The following is a 14,466-nucleotide window of genomic DNA, read 5'->3' on the forward strand; positions in this document are numbered from 1 at the left end:
ACTTGGGCTCTCATATGCAAACATTCTAGGAAAAAAATTACTCATGCATGTAGCATTATCAAAATATTTTTAAGTGTAGGAATCACAAAATTATCAAAATGATAACTGTTGAACTTGGATGCTGGGGACTTTGGTTCATTATACTAGTCTTTCCTGGAAGTAAGCTCCTCTCTAGCCAGTTTGTGGCACTTCGTTTGCCCTTAAGATGTCATTTTTAAAATGTGTTCTGAGGTGTTTTTATCTATGTTGGATCTGCCACATTATAAGTCAAACTTTTCAAATGCAAGCTACCAGCTAGTTACATTTAAAAGTTGTCTATAATGCCATGATTTTAAATGTGAGAACTCATAAGCATCACCTGGAAAGGCTGTTAAAAAGCAGGTTCCTGGGCCCACGTTAGATTCTGATTAAATCCATGACTGATGCAGATGGTCTGTGGAGCACACTGATGGACACTGTCTCACTGCTTCAATACAGGCTAAAGTAATGTGGAATCACACAGCAGAAAGTTCTACAAGAATCAGACTTCTTCTAATTTTCATACAAGGGTAACTTTATTAAAGCAAAGAAATGAACATAATTTTAAAGGACATTTTTCAAAGGATTCCACTTCCATCATATCTTCTCCTAATTTTTATCTTCACTGAGAAATTATGCAAGGTTAAGTTTACTTTTTTCTAGTGCTGCTGTCTTTGCTCGTCTTGGTAGTCTCATCTTCATTTCTGATTCTGGCTCTGGAACTTCATGATCACTAAACAGATGTTGAAATACACCAATTTAAATACAAGCTTTAAAAACAGTTTATTTATAAATAAAACTTTGTTTCTGTCATTCTATCCATGTGTGATTGATATCCTGATTCTATCCGTGTGTGATTGATATCCTGATTCCGTTAAGCTTAAAACTGAAATTTCAAAACCAAAAGACACCGATTGGCTATCCAGCAAAGTGAACCATGGAAAACCTAACTAATTTTTTTTATATCTACATGGAACCTGGTATTATACAGAAAAAAGCAAAAAACAAAAACCCAAACTTCTATAATGAAGCTTGTAATTAAACAGGAACCATAACAACTGCCCAAGAGTTTTTTTAGGAAACTCAAGTAGTGAAAAAATAAGTTCTATTATTTAGGCAATACATTCCTAAAACACTGTAAACAGCAAGTTTCCCCAAAAGATACTTTAAATTTAATTAAAACTTGATCTAAAGTTATAAAATGAAAATATATACATTTTACCTATGAATGAATGAATGCAAGACAGCTGTAAACAGCTTCCAACAATGGCTTATTGGCAGAAACCAAAAATAAACAGTATATCACTAATATCATCCAAAGTATAGGCAGAATTATTCTATCATTATAAATGTAGAGAACCCAAATCTGAATCTCAATAGTTTGCTAATTCAAGTTTAGAGAAGTCATACATACATGATCTTATAATTAAAGGAATACATGGAAATACAATTTGAAAGAACATAAAGATAACTACCTAGTACTAAAAGCCATGTCAACGAACAGGAAAAGCACACAAGCCAGAGGAAGTCAAATGCTCTTAGATACATAATCTAAAAAGCTGTAAATTTTCATGGATTATCTTGTTAAATAATCACAGTATAAGCAAACTACAATTTTTTTTTTTACTTCTAGACAAATATTTTTTTAAATGAAGATAAACCTCTTTACATATTCTAGATGTGCATGGCATACCTTTCAGAGTCAGCCTCAGCCTCAACAGTCTGACGTCTCCTGTTCGTTCTAGCTGAAGCTATCACTTTTCTCCGTCCTTAAAGACAGTATATAATTCATTATCAAAATCTATTATCAATTGCTCATTTTTAACCTGTTTTCTGGGCTACCCAAATCCTTTATTTTTCCCTCTTCAACACCCTTTCCTCCTAGTTCCCAGCCACCTTGATACAAATTAGCAACACCATGGAGAAAAGGAACCCCAGCAAGATCAAAATTTTACTAATTTCTTTTGTAAACTCTTATAATAGGCAAGGGAAAAGATGGAAACTGAGTTATAGGTGGCAAATTTTGTTAAATTTATTTGGGGGAAAGAAGCATGTGAAAAATGTTATATAAAGAAAGTACCTCATAGCACAAGGTATATGGAGAACCTAATGAAAATTAAGGTTAAAAAGAGAGGTTAAGCCCATAAAACAGATCCTAAACAAACAGAACTTTAATCAGTACAGTATGGTTTACTGTAAAATATTCAAACATATACATGGTCCAATGTGTGTTCTAAAACATTTCAGTATAAAAATTAAAGCCCTTTATATGCTGGGGGGTTACAAAAATTCTACTAGCTAGAAATTCACAAGGTTAAGCAGCGAAGTGGCCTGTGATGCTCATTTATGATAATAAAACAGCATATATAAATGAAGTTTGAGCTATTAAAAAAAAAGAGGTGTAGTTCTTGTACCTGACTAAAAGCAATCTGATCATAACCAAATTATTCAGTATGATCATTCGGTTGAAATTTATATACCCTACTTATTCAAGTGAGACTTTTTGTTTCTGTTTTCTTCCAACTGTACATATTTGCTTGTAAACTTCTAATGTAGTTATCCCCAAGAAAACATCCAACAATATGGGACTAATGTGGAACAATTAGCCAGCAATTAGCATTTAAATAACTGATTGGCTACAAAACAATATTATTTTTTTCCATTTAGAAAAAAATTAAATCTACACAGAAAAGGGCCTCAAGGATTAAAATAATGGTTGGTTCATAGGTGGAATTATTAGCATTCTTTTGATTAATTTGCTTGGATGTATTTTCTGATTCTTCTGTAATAAGCATGCATTGCTTTTGTAATAAGAAAATAATAAAAGATTTAAAAGACCTTGAATTTCACACTTTTTTTTCTAAGTGATCCCTTAATAATCAACATTTACTTTATTCCAGCAAATCCCCTATTGTTGGATATCCCTTTGAAAATAAATTATGTTGGGAAAATATGAAATAAAACGGAAAACAGAAGCCCAGAAAAATACTAGGAGGATAAAAGGGACAAAAATGCTTAATCATATAAAGGACAGACCACAAACAACTGATAATATAAATATAAAATCATCGTTCATCATTTGATAATAAAAATCTTAATATAACCCAAATAGTCCTTTGCAGTATGATCTTTTGCATCATATTTCTTTCAATCAAAAGCACTTGAAGCAACACCGATGTCTTTTAGACACAAAGCAAAACCTAATATCATCTAAAACAAATCAAAAAGAAAGTTAAGGATACTGAAGACAATGAATAATCTTTATACCTATCTAAGGAAACAAAGTATTTCACTGGATAGCAAAAATGAAAAGTTTTATTATAAGGTTAGTCAATCCAGGGGACTTCCCTGGTGGCGCAGGGGTTAAGAATCTGCCCACCAATGGGGGCGACATGGGTTCGAGCCCTGGTCCAGGAATATCCCACATGCCATGGAGCAACTAAGCTCGTGTGCCACAACTACTGAGCCTGCGCTCTAGAGCCCGCAAGCCACAACTACTGAAGCCCGCGTGCCTAGAGCCCATGCTCTGCAACAAGAGAAGACACCACAGTGAGAACCCCACACACTGAAACGAAAAGTAGCCCCCGCTCGACGCAACTAGAGAGAACCCTGCACACAGCAATGAAGACCCAAAGTAGCCAAAAATAAATAAATTAATTTTAAAAAAAAGAATCCGCCTGCCAATGCAAGGAACACGGGTTCAATCCCTGGTCCGGGAAGACCCCACATGCCGCAGAGCAACTAAGCCTGTGCGCCACAACTACTGAGCCTGCACTCTAGAGCCCGCACACCACAACTACTGAGCCCACGCACAACTGCTGAAGCCCACGTGCCTCAAGCCTGTGCTCCGCAACAAGAGAAGCCCCCACTCGCTGCAACTGGAGAAAGCCCATGCGCAGCAACGAAGAACCTAATGCAACCAAAAATAAATAAATAAATAAATTTATTTTTTTTAAAAAGCTAGTCAATCCATATATTACCTCTGTTGGTCTTTTGCTGAGTGGATTTCATTCGGGTTGCTTTTACATCCTTGACAGGAGTTATATATACTTCTTTGTTGTTTTCTATTAAAGGAAATAATACAATTATTAATTAACTAAATTAAAAATAGCCTCATGAAATACTTTAAATGATCAAATCAATGACAACCAGTCCCAATAGCAGCTATTGAAAATTTATCATAAATAAGTGTTCCAAAAAAATGTGAACACTGGAAAATAAGCAAGCAAAACTCTTAGGAACAAAGTATGCATGGTCATATGGTGAGAAATATACACAAAAAAACTATACAGTAAACACTTATCAGTAATACACTTTCCTAAGGGGATTTAATTAGAAAATCTTTTCTTCCATTTCTGATATACAATCACATGTATGTTAGAGGAGGAAAACAATGTATCTCAGTAAAGATGAAAAGGACAGAATCTTATAAATACTCAGGTTAGTATGTCATTACCATCTTCACTTTGAAAAACAGTTGTAGTTGTGTTGTCATCCTGTGCCGCTACAACTTGGTCACCATGTTCTTTATTTCCTTTTTCTAACTGAACCTTGATTTTCTCCAAAGCTCTCACACACATTCTATCTTTTACTTGCTGTAACAGAAAACTTTTTTTAATGCAACATTTTCTAATCTTCTTTCAAAAATGCTATATACTGATAAAGTTAATAAAACATTCTAAAAATTCTATTAAATTTATGAAGGAAATATTTACTTCAAATGAGCAAAGTCACAGCATACTACTGTATGCATAAATTAATAGAATCATGTAAATTCTACTTTGATAAAAATTTATACACATTAAGAGTAACTAGAAACTACTTACCTCCAGAATCTCATTCAGTAGAACCAGAAGATCTTTAGCAAGACTGCTAGTGAGTTCTAAAGAACTCAAGGCTTTCGTATAGACCCGAATTTCTGGTGAATATGGACATGTTAGGATCTCATTGCAAATTTTTATAGCCAGATTGTCATGAACTGTTAAGGCCTGGAAAATCAAGAGAAAAATTCTTGTCAATTGAAATGGTATGATTACAATACAGTCTGACACATCTATCATTTCCAACTAATTATCTTGACATAATCCCAAAATGTCTAAAACAAAATTATCATAGTCCTCCCCATGTGAGCTCCCCTTCTTGTAAAGTGGATGCTGTGGTACAGGGCCCAGATCCATCTGCTTTACTACTGACCATTCATTCTCCAGGCTACCACGAGTTATGGAGGCTCAAAGTTCCCAGGTGCAAAACTGATCCAAGCTGAAGACCAAGGGCTCTGCCTAAGGTCACACCTTCCCCGCAAGGGTTAGTCCACATTCAGTAACTGGTAGATGTACAGGTATAACAGCCCAGCCTTGTTTCAATTCTGGACAAAGCAAAGAACTATCCCAATTCTGGAACTTCTGTGAGATCAGCTGGGACCTTAAGACTGTATGACAGTTCAACTTCTTCCTCTGCCTGATCTATTTCCCTCACTCCTTCAAGATGCTGATCATGAGAGTACACCCTAATGTCAACAGCTTCTTTGAGGTCTTCTGTCACCCACACTTAGGACCTCAGGGTTATCTTGGATTCCTCCATCTCCCTTGACTCACACAAAGTTCTTTCTTCTAGACTTTTCTACCCGCAATTTTTTTTCTATGTCAATTTCTACTACTTTTTTCTGTCTACTTTCTACTACTACTTTCTATTATTCTTTTTCTGTAAGCTTTTATCTCCTAATTATATCAACTTTTAACTGCTCTCTTTATTAATATTCTCTCCCTATTCCTCTTACCAATTCACCTCACTTAATGAAACTGACCACCAAATTAATCTTCCTAATAAGTAACTGTCATCCCATTAACCCTTTCATTATACCCTTTCATTATACACCCTGCAAATAGAGTCAACTCCAAATTCCCTATCCTAATGTTCTTCCCTAACAGGCCTATTCAGGATCCTTAGCTGACAGATTTTTTCCACAGTTCCCCAACATGACTTGTACTACCAGCTACATTTAATCACCTTTACTAAAAGTCTTTTCTCTCTATCCAAACCACTCCCCAAATCCCAACAAGGCCTAAGTGAATTTTACTCAGTGAGATTTAAAACTAGTAATGCTGTACTCATCACCCATACCACATGAAACTTGCCATCTTCTAAAGTGCTAAAGCACTTAGTAGCTATATCACTGACCCTTACTATATTTTGCCTTAATATCCATTGCAATCTTCTTTCCAATAACATGTAACATAGTAACTCAAATGAAGTATGCAGTCACTAAGTAACAAAACAGAAGACCAATATTTTCAACTTAATCAGCTGGCATGTGAAATAATTAACACATTAATTTTCAATATGGTGAATGTTTGATCAAATGATATTAAAGGGTTAAAAAACAGCTTACATGTAATTTGTGGGAGAGTATGCACTTACTATATCTTCTTCGAATTAAAAACAAAACTAAGCTTGAGGTGAGTTTCATTCTTTGAATTCTCCTTCCTTGTATCAGAAACAGAGCAGGTAAGCCAATAATTGAGGACTCAATGAGTCCTACATAACAGGTCATTATACAGAATGATTAACAGTCAGAACTAGGTGGGGAGGGGGTAGTAAGGATGATGAATTTTCGGTAACTTCTTTTCAGTAGCAAAAATGTTAGCAATGATTACTTCTATTTTTATATGATTATCTCCCCATTTCCCAAAAGATTTTTTTAAATTATAGTTGATCTACAATATTATATTAGTTTCAGGTGCACAAGAGAGTGATTCAATATTTTTATATATTATACTCCATTTCAAGTTATTATAAAATAATGGCTACATTTCCCTGTGCTGTACAGTAATCCTTGTAGTTTATTTTATACATAGTAGTTTATGTCTCTTAATCCCCTATATCTTGTCCCTCTCCCCTCCCCTTCCCTACTAGTAACCACTAGTTTGTCCTCTATAACTGTATGTTTGTTTTGTTATATTCATTCATTTGTTTTACTTTTTAGAGTCTGCATATAAGTGATAACAGAGTATTTGTCCTTCTCTGACTTACTTCACAAAGCACAATACCCTCTAGGTCCACCCACATAGTTGCAAAAGATCTTTTTCTTGCTTTGTGTTATGTGCTACCATATAAACTAGAAATCTCAAGATCTATATGTAACTTCTCACTATTTCAAAGAATCTATGAGAGGGATTATTTTACCAAAGCATGCTAGTTACCATCCCTAGACCATCCACAGGCTAACATGCTCACCTACCTGATAATCTTGCGAATTCTTGGCCTGAGGATTTAATCCACTTGGTCTTGTCAAATCTACAAGTAACTCAGCAACATTAGTGATGTCTATTTCAGCTAAAGGAGAAGATGCAGGGGCATTGGCCAGTGTTTGTAGAGTTGGAAGAAAGGCTTCTTCAAAACATTCCTGGTTAGTCCTATTGAAAAACAATTTGAGGTATGTTGGCAAAGAAAAAACATATGATTCTTTATAAAGTAGCAACAACAACATTATATATTAAATGCACCCCACCAAGATACAGTACATATTCATCTAGGAAAGAGCCAAATAATTCAGGTAGATAGAATCTAAGTAAGTTCTTCTCATTTCCTCACTTACCACTGAAGAAAAAGAACATTGACAACAAAATACTATAGACATGACTCATAGGGAGCCTGAATTTAACTTCAAGTTAGATTTTGATTTATCGATATGACTAAATACCTGCTTGCATAAGCAAACATTGGGAAGAACACGCCTAGGCAATGTCGAAGTCGAACATCCTCTTCAGTCACAGGATTGTACCATAGTAAGACAAGACGAGAAAGAATCCTGCTGCTGACCAAAAGCCCAGAGAACATCAGCTTGGCTAGTCCTTCTGCAGCTCCTGTCCTGAGTTCAGACACCTATTAAAAATGACTTTCATTTAAAAGAAATTTTTTATTTGTATTTCCTTTTTAAGCCTTACATTGTAGCCTAAAATAAGTACTTTTATATAAACTATCCAACATCATTCCTGTTATTATGAATTATTTTAAAGGCACATAAAAAGATTTTGTTTTTTCCTTTTAGGTTAAGGCTATGTGACAAATTATTAGTCTACCTATGAAAACTTCAATTCCTTTTAAATTCTTTAGAAGAACCAAAAGATCTTATAATATTGTGAAACCAGAAATCAACAATATGTATTAAACACTTATCATGGTGGTAAGATATAGGAAACCTTCAGTAATGGTCTCTGCCATCAGAGAAAGTGCCTATAAATGAAAGCTCCAGAGGTGGGTGTGGCAATGTGTGTGAATAATAGGTAAAATGTGAATAGAAGGTGTACAAGTAGAAAAAGGCATTCTTAGAAAGAGAAACCAAAACAAACCTAGAGAAGAAAATGGAAAAGATGTAGTGGTATTCAAATGGAGGTACAGGTATAAAAGAGTAGTAATTAAAAATATTGGTTATTGATCCTGAATTAAATTCAAGCCTCTGACACTTCCTAGTTGCATGATCCGATCCTGTGCATACTACTTAATTTCTTTGTGCCTCACTTTTTTCATATACAAAAAAAGGGCTAATAAAACTACTTATCAAAAAACACAAAGAAATAATACATGTAAAGCTCTAAGGAGTGCTATCTACACAGTAAATCCTCAACAAATGTCGGTGATTATTATTATTGATGGAAAATAAGTTTGCTCAGTGATCAGATTAGAGAGACCTTGAAAATTAGGTAAAGAAATATGGTTGAAGATTTTTGAAAGGGTAGGGAGATAAAATTTAAATGAGATTTCAGGAAAATTATCTAGACAGGCCATAATCTGGGAATGAAAGACAAGTCTAAACTAGAGGGGACAGGAAGAAAAACAGAGGAATGAGCAGATATAAGAACTATTTCAGAAATTTTTCAAAACTCAAAAATAAGAAGAAAAATGTAGAGGTTGATAAGATTAATAAGTGCCAGGGTACTGGCATGTGCTTTCCACATACAAACTCATTTACGGCTCACAACAAGCATGAGGGCAGAGACTTTGTTCCACTCAGCATTGTACTCTCAAGAGCATATAATGACTGAAACATAAATAGCTCTCAAATATTTGCTGACTAAATTAAAGAATTATCCCACTGAATAAGCATCATTATTCCCATTTTAAAGATTAGGAAACAGGACAGAGACAGTAAATACCTTATTGAAGATTCACAGACATTACCAGAACACAAATCTTTAAGTCTCCAACTCCAAAGGCTGCATGCCCTCTGTCTTTTTTAAAATTTCTAATATGGGAATTTTAATTGGGACAGGACTGCAAGTCTTTAAAGCATGTGAGAAACTATTATTTATGGCCCAGCGGACAGTCAAGGAAGTCAAGATTTTTTAGTGGTTATGACAAAAATAAAATCAAAGCCACAGAATCTAGTTTAACCAGAAAAAGATTAATGTACCTGCACTATTTGAAAAAACAAAAACAGGGGCTTCCCTGGTGGCACAGTGGTTGAGAGTCCTCCTGCCGATGCAGGGGACACGGGTTCGTGCCCCGGTCTGGGAAGATCCCACATGCCATGGAGCGGCTAGGCCCGTGAGCCATAGCCACTGAGCCTGTGCATCCGGAGCCTGTGCTCCGCAACGGGAGAGGCCACAACAGTGAGAGGCCCGCATACTGCAAAAAAACAAAACAAAACAAAACAAAAACCAAAAACAAAATTCATTCATCTACTGTCAAACAGTTTTCATGTGCAATAGTTTTCCATCTATGCAATGTCAGCAAGCCCACAGCACTAGACAACTGCCAATGAGAAGTTAGTCTATCACTTGGCTAATAACTCAAAATTTAAGAAAATACTGATACAATTATACTCCAATAAAGATAAAAGAAAAAAAAAGAAAATACTGATAAGGAAGGACTTATTTCCACCATTTTGCAGTCCAAATGTGAAGTCAAAAACTGTTACAATATACAAAAGACATTAAATATTGATTTAAAAAAGGTCAATTCATCAAAAAGATAATTATAAACATATACACAACAAACAACAGAGCCCCAAAATATATGAACATACACTGACAGAATTGCAGGGAGAAATAGATAGCTCTATAAATGATAACTGAAGACTTCAATACTCCACTTTCTGTAATAGATAGAACAACTAGACAGACCAATAAGGAAATAGAGAACTTGAACACCACCATAAACGAACTAGACCTACCAAACATATAGGACACTCCACCCAAAAATAGCAGACTACACATTCTTCAGGTGCACATGGAACATTCTCAAGAACAGAGGCTACATTAGGCCCAAAACAAGTCTTAATAAATTCATAAAGAATGACATTATACAAAATATCTTCTCCAACTACAATGGAATACACCTGAAAAGCAACAAGAGACGAAAACTGTAAAATTCACAAGTCTGTAAATTAAACAATACACTCTTCTTACACACCAAAGGTCAAAGAAGTCATCAAAATGGACATTAGAAAATAATTAGATGGGGGCTTCCCTGGTGGTGCAGTGGTTAAGAATCCGCCTGTCAATGCTGGGGACATGGGTTCAAGCCCTGGTCTGGGAAGATCCCACATGCCACAGAGCAACTAAGCCTGTGCGCCACAACTACTGAGGCTGCGCTTTAGGGCTCACGAGCCACAACTACTGAGCCTGCAAGCCACAACTACTGAAGCCTGCATGCCTAGAGCCCAAGCTCACAAGAGAAGCCACCACAATGAGAAGCCCGTGTACTGCAATGAAAAGTAGCCCCCGCTCGCTGCAGCTAGAGAAAGCCTGAGCACAACAACAAAGACCCAACGCAGCCAAAAAAAAAAGAGAGAAAATAGTTAGATGAATAAAAATGAAAATGCAACAAACAAAAACTTATGGTGTGCATCAAAAACAGTGTTCAGAGGGAAATTTATAGCAGTAAATGTCTACCTTAAAAAAAAAATCTCAAATTGATAACTTTACACTTTAAAGAACTAAAAAAGAGATAGAAAATCAGGGGTGGGGTGTGGAGAATCAACGAAACCAGAAGTTGGTTCTTTGAAAAGATGAACACAATTGAAAAACCTTTAGTTAGACTAACAAAGAAAAAAAGAAGATGCAAATAACTAAAATCAGAAATAAAAGCAGGGACATTACAACTGACCTTACAGAAATAAAAAGGATTATAAACAAATAATAAGAACTGAATATCAACAAATTAAACAACCTAGATGAAATGAACCACTTCCTAGAAACACACAAATTACAAAAATAGACTCAAGAAGAAATAGAAAATCTGAACAGACCTATAACAATAAACAGATTGAATAAGTAAATCAGAAACCTCTCCAAAAGAAAAGTCCAAGACCAGATGTGTTCACTAGTAAATTCTACCAAATATTTAAAGACTTGACACCAATCTTTCTCCAAGTCTTCCAAGATAATAGAAGAGGAGAAAACAAATCCTATCTCAGTTTATGAGGTCAGTATTACACTGATGCCAAAGGCAGACAAAGACCAATAAAGGAAACTACAGACCAATTTCCCTTATGAATACAGATGTAAAAATCTTTAATAAATTACTAGCAAATGGAATCCAACAACATATTAAAAAGATTACACACCATAACCAAGTGGGATTTATCCAAGGAATGCAAGGGTGGTTCAACATGAGAAAATCAAGCAATGTAATGTACCACAGCAATTAAAAAAAAAAAAATCATGGGCTTCCCTGGTGGTGCAGTGGTTGAGAGTCCGCCTGCCGATGCAGGGGACACAGGTTCATGCCCCGGTCTGGGAAGATCCCACATGCCACGGAGTGGCTAGGCCCAGTGAGCCATGGCCGCTGAGCCTGCGCATCCGGAGCCTGTGCTCCGCAACGGGAGAGGCCACAACAGTGAGAGGCCCACGTACCACAAAAAATAAATAAATAAATAAATAAATAATCACATAATCATTTCAATTGATGTAGAAAAAACATTTGACAAAATTAAACATGTTTTTATGACTGGAAAAAAACTCAAATAAAAACAGAAGAGAACTTTTTCAAAATGATAAAGGGCATTTATGAAGAATCTACATCATACTCAATAGTTAAAGACTGAAAACTTTCCCCCTAAGATCAGAAACAAGACAAGGATGCCTGCTTTAACCACTGCTATTCAAGATTGTACAGCAAGTTCTAGCCAGAGAAATTAGGCAAGAAAAACAAATAAAAGACATTCAAATTGCAAAGGAAGAATTAAAACTGTCTCTTCACAATGACTTGGTCTTATAGAAAAAATCCCAAAGAATACACACACACACAACACACACACACACACACACACATGGAAACTATTGTACAAGAGCTAACAAATGAATGCAGCCAAGTTGCAGGATACAAAATCAAATCCACACACAAAACAGTTGAATTTCTATACAACAAGAATGAACAATCCAAAAAAGGAAATTAAGAAAATTCCATTTACAATAGCAACCAAAATAAAATATATAGGAATAAATTTAATCAAAGAAGTAAAAAACATGTACCCTGAAAACTATATACCATTTCTGAAAGAAATTAAAAATGACCTAAATAAATGTAAAGATATTCGAGTTCATGGATTGGAAAACATAATATTAAGATGGCAATACTGCCCAATGCAACCTACAAATTCAATGCAATCCCTATCAAAATTCCAATAGACTTTTTTCCAGAAATGGAAAAGCCAATCCTCAAAATCATAAGGACTGCAAGATACCCCAAATAGCCAAGACAATACTGAAAATAAAGAACCAGAGTTGGAAAACTCAACTTCCTGATTTCAAAACTTACTATGAAGTTACATGAATCAAAACAGTCAGGTACTGGCACAAGGGTGGACACAAACAATGGAAAAGAATTGAGAGTCTAGAAATAAACCCATATTCCTATGATCAATTGATTCTCTCACCCTCCACAATGGTGCTAAAACAATTCAATAGGAAAAGAACAGTCTCTTCAACTAATGGTGCTGAGACAACTGGATGTCCACAGGCAAACCAGTGAAGTTGGACCTCTACCTCACACCATGTACAAATATTAGCTGAAAATGCACCAATCCACCTAAATTAAAAGCTAAAGGAGTAAAACTTTTAGAAGAAAACACAGAGATAAATTTTCATGACTTTTGATTCGGTAATGTATTCTTAGATATAACACCAAAAGCACAAGCAGCAAAAGGAAAGATAAATTAGTCTTCATCAAAATTTAAAACTTTTTAAAAATCTAAGGACATTATTAAGAAACTGAAAAGACAACCTATAGGAGAAAATATTTGCATATCACTTATCTGATAAGGATCTACTACCCAGAATATATAAAGAATTCCGAAGGACACCCCAATTTAAAAATGAGCAAAGGATTTGAATAGATATTTCTCCAAACAAGGTATACAAATAGCCAAAAAGCACATGTAGATACTCATCATTAGTTATTAGGGAAAGGCAATTCAAAACGAGATGGCTAAAATATTTAATAACAATTTTTCTTATTAATAAAACAAAATTATTTTAAAATAACAAGTGTTGATAAGGAGGAACCCTGTTCTTTGTTGGTGGGAATGTAAAATAGTTCAGCTGCTATGGAAAACAGTTTGGCAGGTCCTCAAAAAGTTAAAGAAATTACCACATGAAATCATGAAACGCCTACAAAAAACAGGATAGTAAGCTCCTTAACATAGGTAACAAAAGCAAAAATAAACACATGGGACTATATCAAACTGAAAACCTGCACAGCAAGGAAACTATCAACAAAATGAAAAAGCAACCTATGGAATGGGAGAAAATATTTGCAAATTATATATCTGATAAGGGATTAATATCCAAAATTATATATAAAGAATTCATATAACACAATAGCAAAAAGCAAATAATTTGATTAAAAAATGGTCAGAGGAATTGATAAACATTTTTCCAAAGAAGACATACAAATGGCTGACAGATACATGAAAAGTTGCTCAACATCACTAATCATCAGGGAAACGCAAATAAAAACTACAATGAGATATCACCTCACACGGTTAGAATGGCTTTATCAAAAAGACATGAGAAAAGTGTTGGTAAGGATGTGGAGAAAAGGGAACCTTAGTGCAGTGTTGGTGGGAATGTAAACTGGTATAGTCATTTTGGAAGGCAGAATGAAGTTCCTCAAAAAATTAAAAACACAATCCAATTTTGGGGTATATATCCAAAGGAAATGAAAATAGAATCTCAAAGAGATATCTGCATGCCCATGTTCATTGTAGCATTATTTACAAGAACTAAGATATGGAAACAACCCACGTGTCCATTGATGAATGAATAAAGAAGATGTGAGATATATAGTGCAATATTATTCAGCCATAAAAAGAAGGAAATCCTGCCATTTGCAACAACAGGGGTAGACCCTGAGAACATTATGCTAAGTGAAACAGCCTGACAAAGACAAATACTGCATGATATGACTTATATGCAGAATCTTTTTAAAAGTCAAACTCACAGAAAC

General features: G+C 35.0%; 1 protein-coding gene across 1 annotated transcript in view; it reads right to left on the reverse strand.

Moving 5' to 3' along the window:
* Window positions 1–526: 526 nt before the first annotated feature.
* NCAPG (non-SMC condensin I complex subunit G) overlaps window positions 527–14,466 on the reverse strand; it is a 45,583-nt gene continuing 31,643 nt past the window's right edge. Inside the window, exons 15-21 of the mRNA XM_060103801.1 lie at window positions 7,718–7,899; window positions 7,256–7,430; window positions 4,845–5,006; window positions 4,475–4,613; window positions 3,999–4,082; window positions 1,712–1,787; window positions 527–751 (exon numbers count right to left, since the gene is read on the reverse strand). Coding sequence (XP_059959784.1) covers window positions 652–751; window positions 1,712–1,787; window positions 3,999–4,082; window positions 4,475–4,613; window positions 4,845–5,006; window positions 7,256–7,430; window positions 7,718–7,899 — 918 coding nt within the window. The 3' untranslated portion in view covers window positions 527–651. The remainder of the gene's footprint in view (window positions 752–1,711; window positions 1,788–3,998; window positions 4,083–4,474; window positions 4,614–4,844; window positions 5,007–7,255; window positions 7,431–7,717; window positions 7,900–14,466) is intronic.

This window comes from Mesoplodon densirostris, chromosome 1 (genome assembly GCF_025265405.1).
Source record: "Mesoplodon densirostris isolate mMesDen1 chromosome 1, mMesDen1 primary haplotype, whole genome shotgun sequence".
NCBI lineage: Eukaryota > Metazoa > Chordata > Mammalia > Artiodactyla > Ziphiidae > Mesoplodon > Mesoplodon densirostris.